General features: G+C 38.7%; 3 protein-coding genes and 1 long non-coding RNA gene across 4 annotated transcripts; all 4 read left to right on the forward strand.

The window, feature by feature from the left end:
* Positions 1 to 958: 958 nt before the first annotated feature.
* On the forward strand, positions 959 to 5,087 carry LOC114520901. Its single transcript, XR_003686738.1, has 3 exons — positions 959 to 3,173; positions 3,369 to 4,739; positions 4,935 to 5,087. It is a non-coding gene; the product is annotated as an uncharacterized LOC114520901 (long non-coding RNA).
* Positions 5,088 to 5,109: 22 nt separating this feature from the next.
* On the forward strand, positions 5,110 to 7,297 carry LOC114520902 (somatostatin receptor type 2-like). Its single transcript, XM_028541249.1, has one exon. It carries the CDS (start codon positions 5,801 to 5,803, stop codon positions 6,812 to 6,814), a length of 1,014 nt encoding a protein of 337 aa, XP_028397050.1. The 5' UTR covers positions 5,110 to 5,800; the 3' UTR covers positions 6,815 to 7,297.
* A 2,294-nt stretch (positions 7,298 to 9,591) lies between these two features.
* Positions 9,592 to 12,009, forward strand: LOC114520926 (somatostatin receptor type 2-like). The gene is made up of 2 exons (XM_028541275.1): positions 9,592 to 10,617; positions 11,452 to 12,009. Exons 1-2 carry the CDS (start codon positions 10,062 to 10,064, stop codon positions 11,967 to 11,969), a joined length of 1,074 nt encoding a protein of 357 aa, XP_028397076.1. The 5' UTR covers positions 9,592 to 10,061; the 3' UTR covers positions 11,970 to 12,009.
* Positions 12,010 to 13,727: 1,718 nt separating this feature from the next.
* Positions 13,728 to 16,336, forward strand: LOC114520867 (cyclin-C-like). The gene is made up of 3 exons (XM_028541211.1): positions 13,728 to 14,163; positions 15,126 to 15,628; positions 16,256 to 16,336. The coding sequence occupies exons 1-2, from the start codon at positions 13,756 to 13,758 to the stop codon at positions 15,597 to 15,599; spliced, it is 882 nt and encodes a 293-aa protein (XP_028397012.1). The 5' UTR covers positions 13,728 to 13,755; the 3' UTR covers positions 15,600 to 15,628; positions 16,256 to 16,336.
* The last annotated feature ends 7,291 nt before the right edge of the window (positions 16,337 to 23,627 follow it).

Raw genomic sequence — 23,627 nt, forward strand, 5'->3', positions numbered from 1 at the left:
CATTGATTCGACGTAAGCTTATTAGAGCCATCTTTATATAGCATTTTTTAAGGTTAAAAGACTGGCTTTACAACCAAAGGCATTCCCTCTCACTGCATGCTATAAAATTTATTGGATTCCCTTTTCTCATCAATAATGCAGATTGGACGGTCATCGAGTTTTCAACTGAGTTTTCAAGATTTGAACATATTATCATAGGTAAGCAATATACATGCGTGCATTTTGTGTACCTGTATAAAAATGAACGCCATTTTGTTTAGGTATATCAGCTTATAGTTTTACACTAGCTTGCATTTAGTTAATAAAAAACATTGAGAAAAGTTAATGCCGGCACAAAAGTTATTTTCTTATGTTGACCATCTCCTTCATAATGGCGCTCCTCTTTGTTTGGTACATATGATGCCGATGAGTATTCATCAAGATTCTAAATCCAGCCTCGCTTAATAACTTTATTGACGTATAAATTTAGTTTTCTATAGCAGCATACAATCCATATAATTAGAGAATGATGCACTTCAATACATTCATACACTTCTAGTATAGCACTAAGCTTGTACCGTTGTAATGATTTTAGGCCCGTTTAGTTATACTTTCGATTCGACTTTTGGTGGGATGCCTTCAGTGCGATTTCCTTTTTCTGCATGAAACCTGCATGTGATGCACCTAGGTCTTTCTATTACATCATTCACCACTCAAACTTGCAGAAAACAGCGTTGAATGTGATGATCACTCTGAAGTCAGAAATGCACTTGGTCTCCTGACTCTCCTCTCTCCTGCGTGCAATCATTTTCAGAATCAACGAATCTCAACCTTAACCTAATTATGAGTTGGATAGGTGTAAGGGCAATGCTTAGGACTATAAAACTAGGCAAATATTAATTTTTAATGCAGCTTGCATGTCAGACTCTCAACGGCTAGATCATTTTAATAGCCAGACGAAATCTGTCCTCGACAGCCGCTGAAGACGGAAATAGAAAAACGATATATTTACTTAATGCAATATCTCTACGCACATCGCAGCTTGCACGTGAATTTCATTCATTTTCCGTGCCATATTCCAAGGTCAACACTTGCTCGGACCTGACAATTTTAATGGCGGGCGAATGATTTCAGCAAAAGTCAGCCGAGTACCGAGTACAAATTTCCCGATTCATCACTGATTTTGGGGGTAACGATGGAGACGTAACACAATACGGTCACATGACCGCCTTGATTTTGCATGTCTCCCGCTCCTTTTACGCGCGAACTTAGTGCGTTCCACTTCATACAGGCATGGCCTGCATGGTTTTGCTCGGCAATGATGTAGAAGTTTTTTTGCTTTTTGAACATTTTTTAGTTCCATTTGCTTCATACAACTTTCGAGCATTTTTAAAACGTGCGACCTTGCCATGGGACCTTACACGTGAACTTCATCCATTTTCCGGGCCATATTCCAAGGTCAACACCTGCTCGGGCGTAACAATTTTAATGGCGGCCGAATGATTTCAGCAAAAGTCAGCCGAGTCCCGAGTACAAATTGCCCGATTCATCGCTGATTTGGGGGTAATGATGGAGACGTAACACAATACGGTCACATGACCGCCTAGATTTTGCATGTCTCCCGCTTCTTTTACTCGAACTTGGTGCGTTCCACTTCATATAGGCAGGCATGGTCCGTGGCCTGCATGGTTTTGTTGGGCGACGTTGCAGAATTCTTTTTGCTTTTTGAACAATTTTTAATTACATTTGCTTAATACAACTTTCAAACTTTTTTGAAACGTGCGTATTTGTTTTCCATTCGGTCGTGAATTTCGTAAACAAGTCAGGTGGCCGATAGAATATTGACAATGATTTGAATACAGAACTAAAGACAAATGTAGATCCGAACTATTTCTCATCGGTGAAAATGACTTGTTCACGAATAAATGGAAATCAGACTTAAGCAATAACGACAAAACAGTTTATTTATCATCATATTCTGCCGGAACGGTCGTTAAAACGTTCTATTTAACGTGATAAACCTTAAACTTCGAGTGATTAGGGGTAAAAAGTACAAATGTATGCTATGCTAAAAAGTTTGAAAACAATTTGAAAATTTTGATTACAAGTAACTCCTAGCGGCCATCTTGTTTTATCACTAGATCTCGTTTGTAACGTCACATCAGGGTGGAAAGCGACAAAATCGCATTCAGTAGGAGCTACGATATCAGCGATGCCGTTTTTGTTGACTTGTACAGCGATAAGATTGGGGTGTTTTGATAATTTGTATGAGGTCATAGGTACTAACGACTGATGCCTACATCCGAATTGATAGTGGGCGTGCATATTTTTATGAAAATATCGTAAAAATTAGAGTAGATAATAAAAATCTGTAAGCGGACTTTTTAACGGCGCTGAACGTTCATTCAAATAAGAAGGACATATTTTTTCTTCTTGGATCTTTTAAATCGATTTAATCTGAGACCGTGTGCTCGATTACTTAACCCTGAGTTGCCAACCGTCTGGACACTTTTAACTTGTTCTTTTGAGGATTATTGACCACGATCCACGCGGAAATGTTGTTATGAACAAAAAAATCAGGTTAAGCCGAAACGAGGTTTAGCTCTAATCGTCTCCAATATCTTGTAGGTTGTTTCCATGCAAGTTCCTAAAAGATTTTGATGAAAATTATACGAAAATATGCCACTGAAATTGTCGCGTCCGGCGTCGTCAACATATTTGAATTAAAAAAAATTCTTTCGTTCATTTAAAATACATGACAAATGTGCGCCTGATTCAAGGTTTTTAACTACGCCAATAGATAATCTATCAAAATATATTTGGCCGTGCGGCCAGTTTCAAAGACTTCAAAGCACTGTTAAATTATACTTCATCTTAAACACATCTGCCAGACGTATTACGCATTAATGCGAATGTATTTAGCATCCTTGAGACATGTGTATTATGACAAGAAGACAATTAGCGTCAAATTCATAAAAAATTTCGTTGTAATTATTAAGAATTAAGGTTTTGAGCCGTCCTCGAATTGGCAAACAGTAACCACGCAGAAGAAAGCCTATTATCAGTTATCCAGCATCTGTTTTAGCCGGGTTGAAGAAATTTGCTCCGATTTTTGAATCTTGAAGAATCATCGTAGGTGGCTGTGTGGATCTTTTCAGATATATATTGTGTTCAACAGACGAGAGCCATCAAAGGTATAATTATACGCCTTGGGAAAAATTCGCACCGTGAAAAAGATTGACAAAGATTTCGACTAAATATATTAAGAAGCGCGAATTAAGTTTGTGCTATAACTATAATATATACAGAGAGTATATAGTGAATTGAAGTTTATCCTGTAGACAAAAACCCGTATTGAAGTCATTGTAACTTATTTATTCCTTATATAGGCAAAGTATAAGAACCACTTGGATCGTTCAAGTGTTATTTCAATTAGAAACGAAGATTCGGGACAGACTGGAACTTGATGAAAAGCATGAAGTATATGGCATCGCGTATATGATCGACTCAAACTGGATTTAGAGTATATATAGGAGAAATTCACTAGCTTTATTAAAGGACACTGAGTGAGGTTTTTCATCTTAAGAGCCTCCGTCAAAGCCGTCAAATAGCAAGTACAGCAAAGACCAAAGGCAAAGGTGTCAGAAGTAGAGCAAAGCTTTGACATTAACTCGCTTAAAACTGTTCCAAATTTAGAAAGTTGCCAGTTCATTTCTATTAGAGGAAGTTATAGCTGAAAAAATTTAAAGAAGAAATCAAGACGGAAAACGAAAACGGAATCAAATAATTGGAACGTTTTGGTATGAGGTCATAGGTACTAACTAAATTTGTATGAGGTCATAGGTATACTAACGACTGATGCCTACATCCGAATTGATAGTGGGCGTGCATATTTTTATGAAAATATCGTAAAAATTAGAGTAGATAATAAAAATCTGTAAGCGGACTTTTTAACGGCGCTGAACGTTCATTCAAATAAGAAGGACATATTTTTTCTTCTTGGATCTTTTAAATCGATTTAATCTGAGACCGTGTGCTCGATTACTTAACCCTGAGTTGCCAACCGTCTGGACACTTTTAACTTGTTCTTTTGAGGATTATTGACCACGATCCACGCGGAAATGTTGTTATGAACAAAAAAATCAGGTTAAGCCGAAACGAGGTTTAGCTCTAATCGTCTCCAATATCTTGTAGGTTGTTTCCATGCAAGTTCCTAAAAGATTTTGATGAAAATTATACGAAAATATGCCACTGAAATTGTCGCGTCCGGCGTCGTCAACATATTTGAATTAAAAAAAATTCTTTCGTTCATTTAAAATACATGACAAATGTGCGCCTGATTCAAGGTTTTTAACTACGCCAATAGATAATCTATCAAAATATATTTGGCCGTGCGGCCAGTTTCAAAGACTTCAAAGCACTGTTAAATTATACTTCATCTTAAACACATCTGCCAGACGTATTACGCATTAATGCGAATGTATTTAGCATCCTTGAGACATGTGTATTATGACAAGAAGACAATTAGCGTCAAATTCATAAAAAATTTCGTTGTAATTATCAAGAATTAAGGTTTTGAGCCGTCCTCGAATTGGCAAACAGTAACCACGCAGAAGAAAGCCTATTATCAGTTATCCAGCATCTGTTTTAGCCGGGTTGAAGAAATTTGCTCCGATTTTTGAATCTTGAGGAATCATCGTAGGTGGCTGTGTGGATCTTTTCAGATATATATTGTGTTCAACAGACGAGAGCCATCAAAGGTATAATTATACGCCTTGGGAAAAATTCGCACCGTGAAAAAGATGACAAAGATTTCGACTAAATATATTAAGAAGCGCGAATTAAGTTTGTGCTATAACATAATATAATCAGAGAGTATATAGTGAATTGAAGTTTATCCTGTAGACAAAAACCCGTATTGAAGTCATTGTAACTTATTCATTCCTTATATATAGGCAAAGTATAAGAACCACTTGGATCGTTCAAGTGTTATTTCAATTAGAAACGAAGATTCGGGACAGACTGGAACTTGATGAAAAGCATGAAGTATATGGCATCGCGTATATGATCGACTCAAACTGGATTTAGAGTATATATAGGAGAAATTCACTAGCTTATAAAGGACACTGAGTGAGGTTTTTCATCTTAAGAGCCTCCGTCAAAGCCGTCAAATAGCAAGTACAGCAAAGACCAAAGGCAAAGGTGTCAGAAGTAGAGCAAAGCTTTGACATTAACTCGCTTAAAACTGTTCCAAATTTAGAAAGTTGCCAGTTCATTTCTATTAGAGGAAGTTATAGCTGAAAAAATTTAAAGAAGAAATCAAGACGGAAAACGAAAACGGAATCAAATAATTGGAACGTTTTTAAACGGAAATATTACTAAACAGAAATAAAAGAATTGATTATCAGGCATCGTGCATTAAGTGAATTCAAACCAACATTGTTTCGAACAGTTTAAATATAAATGAGGCGAAAAGTTTTGCAACGAAGTGCGGTGACAAAATAAGGAGTATTCAAGATTTTATTCCAGTTAAACTATATATACTTTGAACATAAAAAGAAGAAGACACAATATCAGTTATATCACCTAAAATTGCCCTATTTCGTCGAAGTTTGTTCGTGTGCATATACAAAGCTAGGTTTAAAGAAGTCATTACGAGGTATTTAAAGAAAGCTCGCTAATTCCTTATACAAACTTTGAATCGTTGAAACAAAGCGGTGACTTTGACGGTATTACAAAGTTTGTTTTCGAATTGTTGCCGTCGAAACTGGGCCACGGAACATTGGAAGAGATCGAGTTAATACTGCCTCTGTATATAATCATGGCCCAGGCCGTTCTTTCCGTTTTTCTCGCCGTCATAGCCGTGCTTGCGCTATTATTTGGGAACACTCTTGTGGTAATAATGTTTATAAAGAACCGCCAATGGCTAAAGAAAGCTCACACGTGCCTCCTGCTTGCCTTGGCAATCCAGGACATCATGACAACGATTGGGCTGTTGGTGCTACCTGGATTTGTGCTAGATCTCGAAGTGTATAGTCCGCCTGACGGACAAGCAGCGAGTCAGGTATTCTGTAGCGTGATATGGTCCGGCTACATACCGTTCTCGTTGGCGATCACTTCGGTATATACCTGCGTGATGCTGACGATCGATCGCTGGTTTGCCGCCTTGAAACCAATGTCCTACAGGCGATACAGCAACTCGGCGAAGGTCATCGCGACGATGCTGATCTTCCCCTGGGTTGCCGGTTTCGGCTTGGAAGTAACCGCCGTACTGAATGTGCGCTCGGACGAGGTCGATGGTGCGTTTGTCTGCAGTTGGAGGCAGACAGAGAACTCTTCCAGGAAAACAACAATCGCTTTGGTAACCTTCTTCGGCCTGATCATGGTACCAGCCATAATGATAACCATCGCTTACACGATGATAATCATCAAACTTAGACGCTCATCGAATAAAGTTAGGCCGGCCAATGGAGGCCTTAATCGCGCCAGGAATCAGAGTCTCGGAGCAAATTCTACAGAATCATTCGCCCATTTAAGGAGGCTCAACCGCGTCGCTTGTGCCGCGTCCACGATAGTGATCGTGTGCTGGCTGCCGAACCAACTGTACTACTGCCTGTTCCAACTAGAGGTGGTCGAGATTGGCACGCCCTCGCACGATTTTTTGGTTATTCTAGCCTTTATGAACACAGTATTGAATCCTTTATTGTACAGTTTTTCCAACAAACAGTACAGGGAAGAGTTCAAGCTTATACTGTGTTGCAAATATGGTCGCCAATCACAAGAGTCGAATTTTGAAGAGACCGCCGTCGATCATAATTTGGAAGGAGCGGCATAATTTTAGCAAGTTTCATGTATGAAAGGTAATGGAAAGCACAGAAGAAGCCTTGAACTAAACAACGTAAAGCGAAAGAAATTAGAACAAAGAATTTTAACTTGTCTTCCGGCGGTCAAACGCATGGAACAGATTTGTCAAAAGTTGCAACTGGGTACAAAGTTATCACCCCTATGTGCATGCATGATTAACGAAAAAATTATTCACAGAGCTTAAAAAATTAGGTTTCCCAGTGCTGCGTTTATTGATGTAGATTGCATGCATGCATAAATTACATAACAGAGCTAAAAAAAACATCGGAGGGCATCGTAAGCCGGAAAGATTCATTTACTAAAAATACGAAAACTTTGGAGGGACTCGAGACTGAAGCTTCGATGAGATATAACGGTCAAATTCGAATATCAGTTATCAAGTTTCCTCCACATTTGACATGTGTCATAAATAGTAAACTATACAGACAAAGAATAAATGTAATGATTGTGTATATATGGGAAAAAACAAATTTTAATTTATTGACATGTATTGTAGTCTCTCCCTAAAGGCTCGTTTCATACTTGCAATTTTATGTGCATGCAATTTTTTTCTTTTGATAGATGTGAACGAGTAATTAGTTACGAATGCTTTGATGTATATAAGAGCTCTTATTTGAACATCAGTAACTAATTCACTCGTTCACATCTATCAAAAGAAGAAAATCGCACATAAAATCGAAGTAAAAATTTGCAAGTGTAAACGGGACTTAACGAACCTTAAACATGCATCGGCATTACTACCATTTTGTGCCACACTGACGGGATAGCGATTATTATAACTAAAGCACTTTTACTTTCAAATAAGAGCACTGGCATTTTTGCGCATTGAGTAGGTGTAAGGGGGGTGACCACTTAACCTGTTCCTGACCTATGGATTTGCCTCTATTCTCTCCCGGTAAGAGCCTGGTGCATGACAACAAAGGGCACGTTTTGTATCATTATTTCCCTGAAAGGCACAACACATTTGAGATAAGTAAAAATTAGATAAGTGGAAATTCCAGTCAATATCGTCGATTGATCATCTATACTGGGTCTGGATGTCCGGTCCCAAAAAGCCATATTACATTGAATTAGTTTGACAAGTATGATTGCTTCGAATCAATTAGCGAGCTGTGAAACAAAGATTTTCTATTAATGGCACTCGATCGGAAAACGCTCAGAAATATGCAGTGTTTCGCACAAATTGTGTTCCAGAGCCCCCCCGATTGCAAAATGAAGAAATGGCGGTTCAGTTAACGACAGAGCAACGTGTATTTATTGTTCAGGGGCCGGTTGTATCAAGACGTATCCACCGTTTAAGCTAAACGGGCTTGATACAACCGTCCCTAGGAGTATCACAGAACGCACAGTTCAGGATAGCTGTGCAAAACGTGTCTAATTTCGGGAAGGGTTCCTCGATCGCAATCCTCCAGCATATTTCACTATTTCTATGAGATACATGCATGACCCCTGTAGGAAACATCTCAAAGTCGTGGGGGCAAGGGCACGCCCCCCGCCTGTCCCCTCTTATCGTCCGCTTTCTCCGCGCAGGCGAAGCGGCCTTTAAAAATAAGCCGACGCGACCGTGACGGGCCTGAAAAACAAAGCGCTCTTCGTCCGCGCGGAGCAGACGTAATGGAGAATCGCCTTAACATTAATTGCTTCTCTGGTAAATACGACAAGTTTTCGTCTTTTTAGAACAATCAGATCACTTTATTATGGTAATTTGAATTTCAAAGACGACTCAATGGAACACCTTCTGCAATTCTCGCATGCAATATCCACATTTAGTTTCCTTGCAACACAAGTGGGTGATAATCGCACCACCTGCTTCCAATACGTTTCAAAAGTATTATAAACCGAACCAGAATACTAAGAATCAGGTCCGATTCAACCTAAGATAGGTTCACCGTGTTGGAGAAATCATTTTAGAACGAGAGATGCTATTGAATCAGCGGTAAAGTCAAGTCTATTCCGGCAAAACCAGCTTTCGAAATATATATGTTAATGAAAATTAATATGAAGTTCACATTATTTTCGAATTTTATTTGTTTTTTTCCCCGCACGGAGTCGGACGAGCAATTTTTCTTTGATGAACTCTGAATTGTTGAATATACGTTGTATGTGCAGTTGCATATTGTTGTGTACAATATTGCTGTAATAATGTCTATAAGTATATAATTTGTTTTATTTCGTGATAAAAAAATTAGTCTTATACTTTTCCCTTCATTACACAAATTTGTAGTTTGTACAACCGGCCTCCGGCTGTGTTGCTCACAACGAGTGAGTTTCTCTAATGTGGGGGAAATTATAGAATTCCGTGATTCTATTTCAGAGATAATAAAATAATTGTGATGGAAAGTTTCAAGTCAAATTACCATGCGATTGTGCATTTTGACTCGTCATGATTTTTTCGCGACGTGCGTTGTCGATGCATATGTACAGCATCTAATATGATATAGTGCATGCTAAGATAAGCGCGCGAACAATTTCGCGTATAGTGAAAAACGAGCTGACGGTAGCTTTTTATCTTCCAATATAAAAACCCAAAAAGACCAATTAATGGCCACCCAGTGCTACAAACTGCAAACTGCTGTCTCTGCATGGATGGGAAGTGGATGGACGTCGGCCTATGAATTTAGAAAATTTAAATTAATTATATTTACATTACCAATATAAATGATAGATTAGATATTGCAGCTTGCAATAAAGTTGCAAAGTGATATAAAGTGTTCAATTTAAATAAAAGCTGCGGATGTTGCATCAGTATACATCTTATAAGAATCTCCGTGGAATATCGATATGATATAAGCTAGGGTAGTCCTTTCCGCGATGTTGTCTTTCCTGCGTGTGTATTAAGCTGCTAATTTTTGAGAGTCTCGTTGAATTTCGCGAAACGGCCGGCGGTAAAGCATTTCCGAGGCGGGACGCGCCAAAAAGGCAGGGAGAAGTTTTAATTGGATGTCAAACGAAGGTGCTGATTAAATGCAGATAAAAGTGCTTTCTCATCCTATTAACGATTCATATCGAAAATTAAAGTTGATTTAACGGTAAGCCTTGGCGCGAAAAAAGATAGGGGAAACGCTGAAAAGAAAACATGGTCACAAAACGTCCACTTCAATTCTGCTGTCACTTCAATCGTAGATAAATATCTCGATCGAAGTTTGTTTAGTAGTAGTTTGGAACGGTCTCTCTTTTAACAGACTATATATACCACATCGCACGTCCCATTCCTGAAGATGATTGTTAATATTTTCTTGACTGTCATTGCCGTAGTCGCTCTGGTCGGCAACCTGCTTGTCGTTATGTTGCTTTTGAAGAAGCGTGATTGGTTGAAAAAGGTTCATTCTTGCTTGCTATTGGCCCTCGCCGTCCAGGACGTCCTAACCGCAATCGGAATCCTCGTTTTGCCCGGATTTGTGCAGTCATCAAACATTTATAGGGTGCCTCAGAGCACGATTTTGGGGCGGTGGTATTGCAGCGTCATTTGGTCAAGATACATTCCGTTCGCCCTTGCCATCACGTCTATCTATACGTGCCTAATGTTAGCCTTCGACCGATGGTTTGCCGTCTTCAGGCCAGTGTCGTATAAACGATTCAGTGCGTCGGTCAGAGCCATCGTGATCATGGTAACGCTTCCATGGATTGCAGGCTTCGGGTTTGAGATTAATACGGCGCTCAACGTGAACCATTTGGCGCAGAGCAATGCCAATGCCAATGGAACTTACATTTGCCGATGGAATAAGTTTGATACCACAACAAGTGGCGGAATAATTGCAGTGGTCACATTTACAGGTACGTCAATCGAAACACACCAGGTTCAGAAAAAAATTGGGAACGAGACTTTCATATCAGCAGTAAGCTTAAAAGTTTAACGTAAAGGGTGGGTGATTCTTTTATCCCTTACAGTTACATCCTAGATAAGGCTAGATTCGTCTTCCAAAAGATATGACGATAGCATACCAATTTGCAAAGTGTCATAGAATCGTTTTGGAAAAAAGGTTGGCACAAAAACTGACATGCAACATGCACTATATACACTTCAACTTTCTCAAAACTTTGAAGAGGCAGAGTGTCTCATAGCTTATTTGACTCTTATTTAAATACTTGATTGAAACAGTGTGATTGAAACCTCATGGGAACTTGCCAAAACGATCATCATGAATCCCAATCACTTGCTGACTCACTTAATTCCCCCCTTGCGGCCAGATAAAAGCTTCAAGGCCGAAAGGTTTCTGGCAAACAAATGCACAATAGATGAGATGAAATGAAATGCGATGCGCGATAGTATTCTGCCCTTTATTTAAAGTGCCCTTGACACAAAGTGCGATTTTTACACCATTGAAAGTACACATGCATGTGTCCGAGTATTATGGTAAAAGAATTTTTGGCGGGTTTGAACGCCTCAAAATTGGGGTCTGTGATGGTACAAGTCCGTGGTAATAAGGAAACTGGAACGAGGGACATATTTGACGTCACGCATGTGAGTGGGCTCTGAGTATAGAGGTTCTATATAAATAGAGGTTTTTTTGATACCACAGATGCATCGCACACACGAAAAATCAATCAATTCCAAAAAACGTTTCGTTTACTCATTTTCCACATCTAATATCCGTGTATCCAATGTAGGAATGATTGTCCTCCCCGCCATATTGATGATCTTTGTTTATTCAAAAATCATACTTCGACGCAAAGAACAAGTAATCCGGATTATTCCTAGGCTGGTAGACTTACGAAGGAACGATTCAATCGTTGTGGAGAACGACCGCGAATCGGCCTCAACGGCAGGACAAGATGAAACCAACTCCAACTCTACAACGGGTCTCAGCAGATATTTGCAGTCAAGTTCGAACACCTCGTTGAAACGGCTCACGAGAATCGCCTGCGCTGCGTCGGCCATCGTGATAGTTTGCTGGCTGCCGGATCAATTTTACTTCTTCCTATTTCAGCTGGGGTTGGTCGATTTACGGAACAAACTCCACGACGGGCTGATCATTCTGGCCTTCCTGAACACGTGCCTCAATCCCGCCATATATTGTTTTTCAAACAAGCAATACGCAGGCGAGTTCGAGACGCTGCTGTGTTGCGTGTACTACCAGGAGCGCCGCGAGTCGGTCAGACAACGGGCTCAAAGCGAAAGGACATAAAAAGCAGTGAAACCGAGATTGGGATAAGACGACATTGCAAGGACGTTAAGAATTGGATTCTTTTAGCTGGAGTGAAGCACTTTCAATTTTGTCCAGTTCGCTTTAATAAGTCATGAGTCCAAGAACTAGTAGCTATAGTTTCGTTTGCTTTGAAAAACGTTATAAAATTTTCCATCCGTATTCATAGCAATACAATGGAACAATGAAACAATTGAATAATGGCAATGAAAAAGTTAAATCTTTATATTCGGCTTTGTATAAGACCACCTGGCTTTGTTGAGCTAACGTTGAAATTAGAGTAACCAACCTGCAATTATTACGGTCGACGTGCACGCGCAACGAAAAAAATTATAGAATTCGTATTAGCCTAATTTTAGATTAATACGAAGGTAATCCAGAGTGTATATATGATTATATAAGTTATCTATTTAGGCTGTTTATAATGCGACCGTCTCGAAGGACCGTCTGTCAGTGGCATCAAAAACTATACACTGTAATCTTTAAACTTTTTAAATTCGAATTATTGATTTGAAATGAAGTAAAAAATATTATCGGATGTTTAGACACTAGCACTCTTCTGTTTCCCTTGTTTGTATTAATTTTTCGGATTGCAGTATAATTAAGCTCTGAAAATTCAGTCAATCTCAAACATGAATCTCAAATAAGCGTAATTTAATCATTTTGACCAACTTGATGAAGTTTGTATATAAGAAGGAAAATATATACCTCCTATATTACATGGCATATTACATTGCATGATAACTGGATTGAAAAATAGGGTTTTCTGGGGATATTGTGTTTAAACTGTAGGTTAATATGGTACATGTACCGGCTCTTGCCTAAAAACTCTTTTAAGAAAACCTCTCTTAAGAAAACCCTTCGCATTTTGACACACTTAAGACTATGTTGTTTAAATTTCTTGCACGCCCCACTGTCGAGATTTTGTTGAGGAAGAACACGACTGTTTGGAATGGTGGAGCAGTGAAGCAAGTGAAACTCCGGTTTCTCTCCTTTTGTTTGGTCTTTTAAAAACAGTGTCCGTGTCTGGGGCGTAACCAGAACACGTTGGTTAATAGTGATAAAAACGCGTGTGTGGCTTCTGGGTTTGATTCCCAGAACACTGGCTTAAAATAATTTTAAAAAAAATGGTTGTTGAGTAATAACGTAATCCGTAACATTACGTAATTTTCTGTGAAAGTTTTTTTGTCGATGTAGGAGCCTTTTTACCTTTCCCCTAGAGAAAGCCATAATAGCCATTTCTTACATGACCTAAAATAGTTAAATCAAGTTCCCTGCATCCCTGATGCCTACTAGGTGTTTTCAGTATACGTAACTAATTTTAATGTGGTGTGTTAAAATAGAATGTGTAGTAATAAAATATGTATTTCATAATTGATGAAATAAGCCGGTTATCTGGCAAGTACAAGTTCAAACTCGTCCCCAAGGTGTCCGCTCCGGTACGTGTAACGTGTTCCCAAAGTGGTAAGTGGGAAAGAGAAAACGAGAAATAGTGCATTATGACTGTGAAATGTGCCGTAACTAGTTTCGAAACTTGGATTTAGTGAGGAAAAACAATCCGAGATTTTATGGATGACTAAATAAGCCCCCTCTCAATTAAGTCCCTGTCTCTAACAAGTTCCCTTCACCCTCTGAGAAAGAATAAGCTCGCAGGCTTCGCTCTGGGGAATCGAATTACCTCGTCACCAGTTCACTGCTCGTTCACTGACCTGAGCGGCCGGGTCACCTCGTGTTATTTCACTGCACGACGAGTTTTAAAAACAACAACATGGCTGCGAATTTTTGGCTTTCCACTCACTACAAATACTGGCTCTTAACGAAAGAAGAACTTGTCACTTCAGCCGGCCGACAGGAGGATTTAAAATATCTAACTCAAGAAGAATATCGGAAAATTCACATCCTGTTTGCGAACTTCATTCAGGCGCTTGGCGAACATTTGAAGCATCGTCAACAAGTCATAGCGGCCGCAACGCAGTATTTCAAGAGATTTTACTCGAAGAACTCGTTGAAGAACATAGATCCGCTGCTGTTGGCGCCGACCTGTTTGTATTTAGCATCGAAAGTGGAGGAGAATGGGGTGATCTCGAATAACAGATTGATTCAAACTTGCGCCACTGTTCTGAAGAATAAATTTATGGCTGTCTTCAACTGTGAATATCCATACAGAATTAACCAGGTATGTTTGTATTTTTGCTTGGTTTATGCTAGTTAATATTCGTCTAAGCGTGACTCGTTTTATTATAGAATATTAGACATATAATTGCGGTATGATGAACTGTATCCAGATTTTTTGTTCAATATGTATCTACGATCATTCCACGACAAAAAAACAGGAGCTTAGATCTATTTACAAGTATAATTTTAGAATAAATAGATCAAACGTTTCAGCGGTGGGGAAGGAGTGGTCGGTGGGGAAGGTAAAGGGTGTTACATAACCGTGATATTTGGCGATGGCCATTAAAATTGTTATTTTTCAGGGACTGGCCGACTGGGATTGAGGTTATGAGGTACATATTACAGTAACCTCTGTATGTCAGCAATCTTTAAAGTTTAAAAATACACACACTGAATAAAATGTGTAGTTTGGTTAGGTTAAACAAAATCAGCTCTAAAATAACACAAACCACAAATAATAGTTTCACATAGTAACTTTTTGGCACACTAAATCTTGAAATGCTGGCAAAAATATAGAGGTTGAAAGGGTCTTAATTTCGAGTGGAATTATACACACTTCAATTAACCACACTTAGTCTTGTCAGCTACCTCTGTAGCTCAGTGGCAAGAGCATTGCACCGGCATAGCAAAAGCGTAGGTTCGATTCCTGCGGGAGGACCGACAGTTGACTCATTTTTCCATCAACTGTTCCTTGTTCCTGGCTTGAATTTGAAGTGTGTATAATTCCACTCGAAAGACCCTTTCAACCTCTGGCAAAAATATATGTTAATTGTATCTTTTATTTGTTACCCTTAGTCTTTATTTACTTACCTTTGTGGGATCAGTTAATATACCAAATATAAGCACTGCATTGTGATTCACAGTTCTTTCAATTAAAGTAATATCCATATTAAAAATATGCACAATTAAAAATAATATATTGCATATTGTTTGATATTAATTTTACCCTTATGTTATTTTCAGGTCTATGAATGTGAATTTTTTATTCTCGAAACAATGAACTGTTGTCTAATCCTATATCACCCATATCGGTCATTAACTCAATATGTCAGAGAAATGCCGGAAGACGACAGTTTTCTCTCCTTAGCATGGCGAATTGTTAATGACAGCTTGAGGACGGACATTTGCCTTCTCTACCCTCCCTACCAAATTTCTCTTGCGGCCATTTACATGACTTGTGTTGTCAAAAATAAAGATCCTAGTGAGTTTTTCAAAGAACTTTGCGTGGACATGGACAAAATCTTGGAAATTACCCAGGAGATTTTAAAACTCTATGAGATACTTAAAACATACGATGAAAAAAAAGAGATGCCAGGAATTCTAGCGAAAGCTCCTAAGCCAAAGACAAGTAGTAGGCCATCTTCCTCGGCTAGTTCAAGTTCACAATATTTGTCACAGTCTCCTGTGGTTTCATCTCAGAGTGGCACACCAAGATGAATGTGAAGATGCTTGAAGTTGTTTGTAAGGTAAGGTTGGCTTTTTCACAAGTCTCTTAGTTATTTTTGCCCAAATAGGTGACATTCAAACAATTTGCCACTTGCCAGCTCCTTAGAAAAAAATCAGCCCTAAATGTCATCAATTTGTTTTCAAAGATTCTTTTTGAATTTCTTGTCAAAATTATGTCCAAACTCTCTAGCTGGCTTCCAGTTTTTCACCTGCCCAAACTGCCAGGCACATTCACCAAATGCAGAACATTATCTCACTGATTTAAATAGGGTGTCTATGTTTTTTAGAGGAGTTACTCCCTCTTTAACAACAGTCCTTTATACATTTACTCCCCCCAAAAAAGTTTACATAATACATAAATTATATGCTGTTAAACTTTACATTTTAGGTAGCCTCCCCCTCCTCAATTTCTGCCATGGGTTGATCTCTTTCCACCTATGCACAATACATTTTTTGCTACTTATTTCACTGCATAGCTAAGGAATAAAAAGACATCTAAAATGACCTATCAAGTGTTTTGCATTGTGAGAAATGTAACAGATACCATAATGAGAATATAATAATACAGTAAACTTTGCTTAAAGTATAAAGTGATGATGGAAACTAAGTACCATGTATATTAACTCTTTTTATCCATTATATTACAGTAGCCACAGAGAGTACAATGATGAAAGTCTTGTGATGAAAGCAAGTTGGCAGAATGAAATTCATAAAGCAGAAAAATATGGGAAAAAAGCATCGAAGCTGAATATATGGTCAGCTTCCAGAATTTCAAAACCTGTAACATTTGTTATCATCTCATAGTGGAACTTCAAGCATGTTCAAGTCAATTCAAGTGAAGAAGGTAAAGCAAATAAGATTTTTTGAGAAATGAAAGGAACTGTAAAAAATGTAGCTATGATTTATGTGCTGACGGTGCTGTGCAACTTAATCACAAAAATCTTGTGATTTGCATCACTGACAAAGTTTTTCCCTATATTTCCAACTGACCTAAGGTGCTGTGTATTACAAACGCTTGCAGAAATGTTAAATCTATTTAAATTTCTAGACAAAACAGTTTTTAAAAACATTTGCAAGAGACAAAACAGTTTTTAAAAACATTTGCAAGAAACCTCTCCTAGGTTTTTTGATAGAGCCAAACGAAGGCTAAATGTCATTTAGTTTTATACTTGATAGCTCCATGAGTTCCAAAATGTTTTATAAAAAAGGCGTGAATTATACATGAAACATCACAACAGTGTGGGAGAAGAATGTGATGTTTCTTTTAATGTCAAATAAGAACTTTCAGCTAAAACCAAAATTAGATATTCTTGTGATTTAAGTTTTTCATAGCGGTGAAAGACATGCAAAAAGCTTGCATTGTAGATCTAACATGGCTACCAAATACTATTTTATAGGTATATATATATATATTACCTGCTTTGCCTTTTTTTAAAATAAAAATAACGAAGTGGCTATTCGTACTGGAACAATACGCCGATTGTGATTTGCTTCATCTGTTGGAGATTTATTGATGAACAAAGTTGGTTTTCTACCACTGATCTTTCGTCTTTTCGGAAGCCCAATTGCTGTCAATTCTGCCCCTGTAGGCCTTCCCCGAACTTTCATCTTTGGAGGCAGTTTCACGTCCTTAACGTTGCCTTTTCATGTCTTCTATTAATTCCTTTAGGCTTCCATCCTTTCTTCCCACCATGTTGTGTATGTCTTTAAGTGTCACAGACTTTCCAGTAGAGTGAAGGATATGGTTTTGAATCAACTTCTTGTTAGCCTTCATTTCCAAGATTTTTAAGACATCTTCTTTAGTTTCCCCTCCCACTCGTCTTTGTGCTGGAAGCTGTTCGAAGGCTTTCTACAGTATAAATAATATTGCAATTATGGCCTCACTTGTTGGATTTATTTATGTCACCTATTCTTGGCATACTTTCATACCTTATTCACTTTGTGGTTTTGTTCCTTTCTTCCATCGCCTGGTGATATTAACTTAATCACTGCAGGACAACTCAAAGCTGAGGACATTAAAAGCGTCAAAGTACAATTGCCTTGCATTTATACTAAAATTATAGGTTGATAAACCAAGCCATAAACCAAATTTTGATTTAACTATCCACAAACTTCAGGCTTTTTAAAACTTTCGATTAACAGATGACATACAATCATACAGCGCATGCCACATAATAACTTACTGTTGATTTGGCCTGATTACTTTAGACTGGGACTGGAAATTTTTCCCACCGTGCACACATCGGAAATCAACTTCACTGTAATGCAAATCAGGACTAAACTTCTTCTTTGGGCACATCTTTGCTGCTGCTTTAATACCTAACGAATTTCGTTTGTAAAATTGCACATAGTTTATGTCTTGATATGCTTTTAATGCATCTGGAACTTCAGAATATGAAGAAAATTCCTGACCTCACTGTAGGTTCCTTTCTTGTGAATGACCATGTCCTTTGTAGTTCTTTGTGGCAAGGTTTTCCTTTGATTTCTTACTAGGTAAGTCTTCATTTTCTTTGTTGTCATTTGTTTTGTCATTTTCTTTCTTGCCATTTTCTTTCAAGATATAAACATCAACATGCAGTACGAATAGCAAATCACACTTGGCGTACTATTCCAGTACGAATAGCCACTTCGTAAAAATAAACTTCTATAAATTTAATACGAAAACAAGAATTTGCAGGCTTTTTCTTACAAACATTCATAATAAATTAATAATTGCACCGTTAAACTAATGGCTTTGCCTACCGTTAAACTAATGGCTTTGCTTAATCGCCTCATGGCTATAAAAAACTAAAATGTGATCATTTTAAACCCATTATCGAATGTTTATTTTTACCATTTAATAGCAAAGTAAAATATAAAGGTGGAGTTAATGATGGAATTAATGTTTTCAGCGGCAGCAAACTGATACAAAGTCCAACAATTCTCTTCAGTGTCGTTGTGTTGTATGTGTGTTTGAATTTCCAATGCCCGGTGGCTGTTTGCAGACTGGGTTTCGTGTCGCAGAAACTACTCTTCCACTTCGTTTGAGTTCCTTTGAACACCGAATGGTAATTATGAATGTTTCGTCAAACGTATAAACACATCTTGCGTTCTTTGAGCGACAAGTCCCAACACTTTAAGCCAATGTCAAAGAACAACGATGACGTCTTGAGTCTTGACATCGCCATCTTTTTCTTTTTTCTTTGTTAAAAGTCTCTTACAATTTCTTTCAAGTTGGAAAGTGGAACCGTTTTAAGTTTTTACATTTGTCTCTCTAACCATAGCCAATAGGCTTCTTCTTCCATCTTTGGACGACGATGGTGGTATACGTCGAATGTGAAGTGTTTCCCACATGTTTCTTGCCATACAAAATCATCCATGAGCACTCCTGCCTTAGATCAACCATCATTAGATCAACTCTTTTAGTACATTTTTCATACACCAACCCCCGCCCCATATCCACCTAATATCGCTTGAAAATTTTTTAAATGCCTGGCGTGGATGATCTTTTAATCTTTTTATTCGAATCACCGATAAATCACCCTCTCACAATCGCGACTACAGAATTCTCTCCCTCGCGAGATACATATGCACCACCCCACATATTTGATAACATATGACGTATAAATTGATTGACACATATTTGGTTAACTATGTCGAGAATTAGCCTCCGTTCAGTTATCGTTTAGTCCTCGACAAGTCTCAAATTCACGCAATTTCGAATGGGTTTTATAAAATATATTAATTAACAAATAAGAATGAAATAAAATACTAAAATCTTCACCCAAAGTTCACGTTTGTATATCGATGTCTGGTGTCTCGAGTCACAGACCGTTTGCTCCGTTGGCACACTATGACACTCTATCACTGACAACTGGTTTTGTGCAGATCCCTTAATTTACCCATATTTTGCTTCCCATTTCTGTGCAGTGCGTCTCATCACCTAACTTTATTACTTCATGCGCATCATTGTCGCTCAGTCCCGATGACTAAAATGATATCCTTAAGTTAATTGTTCTCATTGACTACTTCTCAACAGTTTCATTGGTGTAAAAAAATAACAAGTAGAGAAATTTGATATTAAGTTTGGAAACTGTTATAGATTGAGGACAGCGAATTTGTCCGCACACGCTGATTCACAACTAACACGTTGGTTCTTCAAATTATATTTTACAAGTTACGATCTTAACAATGCTACTCAACAATCAATACTCGAGTGGCGACATGTTCGGTTAGTCTTTGTGGGACCAGCCAGCGTGAATCACCTCAGCTTGCTTCATTCGAGGTGCATTTTGAGGGGCAAAAGCACGGAAAATAAATCCCCTCCTATCGTGCCACCATGCTAACCACGTTTTCAAAAACTTGTGTTCCTCTTTGCTTGAAATAAGATAATCAACCTATTCTTGACGCTGTTATAACAGGTCTCGGTGACGGTTTGCATTTCATCATTTCGTCACACAGTTCTTTAAATTATTTTATTATTATTATTATTTAAAAGTATTTAGACACGGTAGCCTTTCACTTACGTGATTTTCAAAGGGCCGTGTTATGATACCGTTAAGCCATATTATCCGGACTTAACTTTTGTGCCTTTTTGTTCCTGTGGTCTTTAAAATGAAACTCGCACGACTTTATGCGTCTTAGCACGTCCCTACCATAAACTGCTGTAAGCCCTGCTTGATTCGCGCCTGCAGCCATATCGGTGCACCACCCCGCGGAATTGAACCGTGCATCGTCACTTTCCGAAACTTTCTTTAAAGCTTCGTTAAAGAGGTTCCAGAATAAAGTTATATTTCTAGCAAATCTTTCTCGCTGCGCAACAAAATTAGGTCGGTGCAATCGATTATCAGACATGGAATTACGCAAAGCAGTTTTTACTTCCTTTCGTTTGCTGAATGTTCTTTCATTCTTTTCCCGACAACATATCATTCAACTGAAGCCTGAATTTGATTTGAAATTTCTTTGTCATCATTTCTTATAACTTCCAAAGACTTCACAGTGCCATTCAATGATTCTAGTGCATCAATTAAATTTAATTCTTCCTTCTGGAGCGATTCCGTCAGGATATTCGTTTTCCAGAGAATAATCCTCATGAACCTCAAACTGACCAGAAAGTCGACGCGGAGAACTTTTGCTAACAAACCAATCGCAGCAGCTTTACCTTTCGCGTCAACGGAATCTTTATTTGATATTTTCATTACTACCACAATCGCGGCTTCATAAGATATCCACATCGCTCTAAGAGATTCTGCCCGTGCTGTGCAACTGCCAAAATATTTTCAATTGTGAAAGCCCACGGAAAAACATGCAAAATCAAAATACTAACACCACGAGACAAAAAAGGTTTACTTCTTGAACTTTACAAAGAAAAATTTCTCTTTATAAATCCAAGTTTTGAAAATTGTCATTTCACACATGTTATCATTCAGCTTGCTTGACACTGTTATGACGGGTCTCGGTGACAAATTGCATCATTTCGTCTTTCATTTTCATCATTCACTTAACTTCTGTGCCTTTTTGTTCCTGTGGTCTTTAAAATGAAATTCGCACGACTTTATGCGTCTTAGCACGTCCCTACCATAAACTGCTGTAAGCCCTGCTTGATTCGCGTCTGCAGCCATATCGGTGCACCACCCCACGGGATTGAACCGTGCATCGTCACTTTCTGAAACTTTCTTTAAAGCTTCGTTAAAGAGGTTCCAGAATAAAGTTATATTTTCTGTGTCCTCATTTTCGGCTTCCATTATAGCAAGAAGGTAACAAGCCATTACTTATAGTCCCGGTTCAGAAACCGCACTCAGACGCATTTATTTCATCACATAATTTACAGTTGTTTTTTCTGGCATAACGCCCTGGCACGACTACACAGGAACAGCATAACTATAATACTCGGAATTCTGAAAAAAAATTCTGCCAGAAGAAATCCAAGGCTCGAAGGGAACTTCTCAAAAGCATGCTGAGCACAAAGGGACGATGAATGGCAAATACACGTCATCTTTATGCAGTGCAAAACAACAACAGCTATTCTTGTCCACACCGACCATCACCGAAGCACCATCTCTAGCGTAGCCAACACAATCCATCAAATCAGGTTTAATTTCGGTAAGACAGTTTTTAATGGCATTAAAAAGATCGTCTGCAGAAGTGTGGATAAACAGGAATCCGGTCTACAAACGCTGCATGTGAGGATCTTCTTCTCGACGCAGAGTTGCTTTGCGGTAGAAACATCGGTAGATTCATCGACAATTAATGAAAACTTTTCCCCTGGACATCAGCAATCAATTGTTCCTTCAATGTTGGACTGACAACGTTGATCAAAATTTTTGTGCACTTTCGCCTATGCATTTTAATGTTTCCGAGTTTGCTTTCTTGCGCATTGCGGGCAATCATCTCTCCGAGATGATCCATGGTCAAAATTGCGGAGTGGCATGCCATTGCGACAGCTAGCTCAATCTCTGCGACCTTTATTTCGTCTGTAACTTTCGGGACACGTACGACTTGGATCGGCTTCGTAGTGGTAGAAACTTTGACGCGTTTGCATTGTGGAAAACAAAAAATCGTGTGTGTAGGATGAAACATGACTCGAGTTTCTAGCTTGATTTGTTAACAGGTGCATTATTAGACAGGTCTCTTTGTATTCTCGCTTTGCAAATGTAAACCGACCGTCGCGGTCACACTAGCGCTTGTCAAATGAGTCGAAGTATGGGCTGGTTTGGGGTGGCCTTCCAGTTGCTTTATTATTAGTCTTTGCGTCTTTGTAAGCCTTCTTTAAGTTACGAAGCTTGTTCTTGCACTGTTTAATCGTTTTTTTGCTCCCAGCCTTGTTCACTGCCTCTACAATTTTATTCCAAGCCTCAGTCGCTCTAGAACTTTCCACCTCCTCGATCCTTTCCTTCCACTCGCTTACCAGCACACTCGTTTTCGCTTCGCCCCATTTCGATGACGATTTGGCGCCATTTCTATCGGTGTTTATTGCTGTCGACAAGGCGCCGTTTTCGGCAATATTTGTAGAACTCCGTATTTTGTTCTCGCTCGAGCAGGTCGAGGGGCCATCGGAACTGTTACCAGGAGCAGGTAGAGGTTGTACGCGTTGCGGTGGGACAGGAGCGCGAGGAAAATATGGGTAGAATGGTGGGGGTTGTGGTTGGCGCGCAAATATCCAACTGGCTTGATCGTGTCCAACACAATCCATCAAATCAGGTTTAATTTCGGTAAGACAGTTTTTAATGGCATTAAAAAGATCGTCTGCAGAAGTGTGGATAAACAGGAATCAGGTCTACAAACGCTGCATGTGAGGATCTTCTTCTCGACGCACATCGACAATTAATGAAAACTTTTCCCCTGGACATCAGCAATCAATTGTTCCTTCAATGTTGGACTGACAACGTTGATCAAAATTTTTGTGCACTTATAACACTCACCTGCTAACATAGAATTACTATGCAACAAAAAATATTGAACTGAATATACTAACCTAATGTCTAGGGAAACACTTGGTGCATAGCAAAGCAACATGAGCAATCTTTGACAAGCATTTTCACTGTTTTGAATGGACATCCATTGGTTATTATGATTGGTCGCCCACGTTGATTTGGGTGTGGCTTGGACTGACCAAGAGGACTTTTACATGAATCACACAAAGTTTGGTCTGGTTCAAACTGCTCTGGCCACCCGGAAAAATCCATTCTACCTGCTGCCTGAATAATGGGTTTTGGGATTACATATGGCAACTTCAACTTCATTTTAAGTCCCATGGTTGCTTTGCGAGACTTGCTCCCACTTCTGTCAATTGGTGGCAAGGAACTGTCTGGCACTATTGGTGGGGGAAGATCTGCTGACACACAGTCGTTGCGTGTAAAAATACCAATAAAATGCCAATAAAACATGGATGTGGGTGGCAACTTTTCGGGACTTTTGCTGCTTGCTCTTCAACATACCTTTGTAGTCTTTGGAACAGCATTTAATTTCTTTTTCAGTTACTTTGACATGGCAATATCCAACAGTGTTGTTTGTGGTTGCCATTCCAAAGACGCAATACAT

The sequence above is a fragment of the Dendronephthya gigantea genome, unplaced genomic scaffold (assembly GCF_004324835.1).
Source record: "Dendronephthya gigantea isolate DGI-Jeju-01 unplaced genomic scaffold, DenGig_1.0 000018F, whole genome shotgun sequence".
NCBI lineage: Eukaryota > Metazoa > Cnidaria > Anthozoa > Malacalcyonacea > Nephtheidae > Dendronephthya > Dendronephthya gigantea.

Excerpts from the sequence above, each read along its gene's own strand:
- LOC114520902 (XM_028541249.1), top strand. The coding sequence starts at position 5,801 with ATGGCCCAGGCCGTTCTTTCCGTTTTTCTCGCCGTCATAGCCGTGCTT.
- LOC114520926 (XM_028541275.1), top strand. The coding sequence starts at position 10,062 with ATGATTGTTAATATTTTCTTGACTGTCATTGCCGTAGTCGCTCTGGTC. Across the intron at positions 10,618-11,451 it reads TGCAGTGGTCACATTTACAG|GAATGATTGTCCTCCCCGCC; the intron begins GTACGTCAATCG and ends TATCCAATGTAG.
- LOC114520867 (XM_028541211.1), top strand. The coding sequence starts at position 13,756 with ATGGCTGCGAATTTTTGGCTTTCCACTCACTACAAATACTGGCTCTTA. Across the intron at positions 14,164-15,125 it reads ATCCATACAGAATTAACCAG|GTCTATGAATGTGAATTTTT; the intron begins GTATGTTTGTAT and ends TGTTATTTTCAG.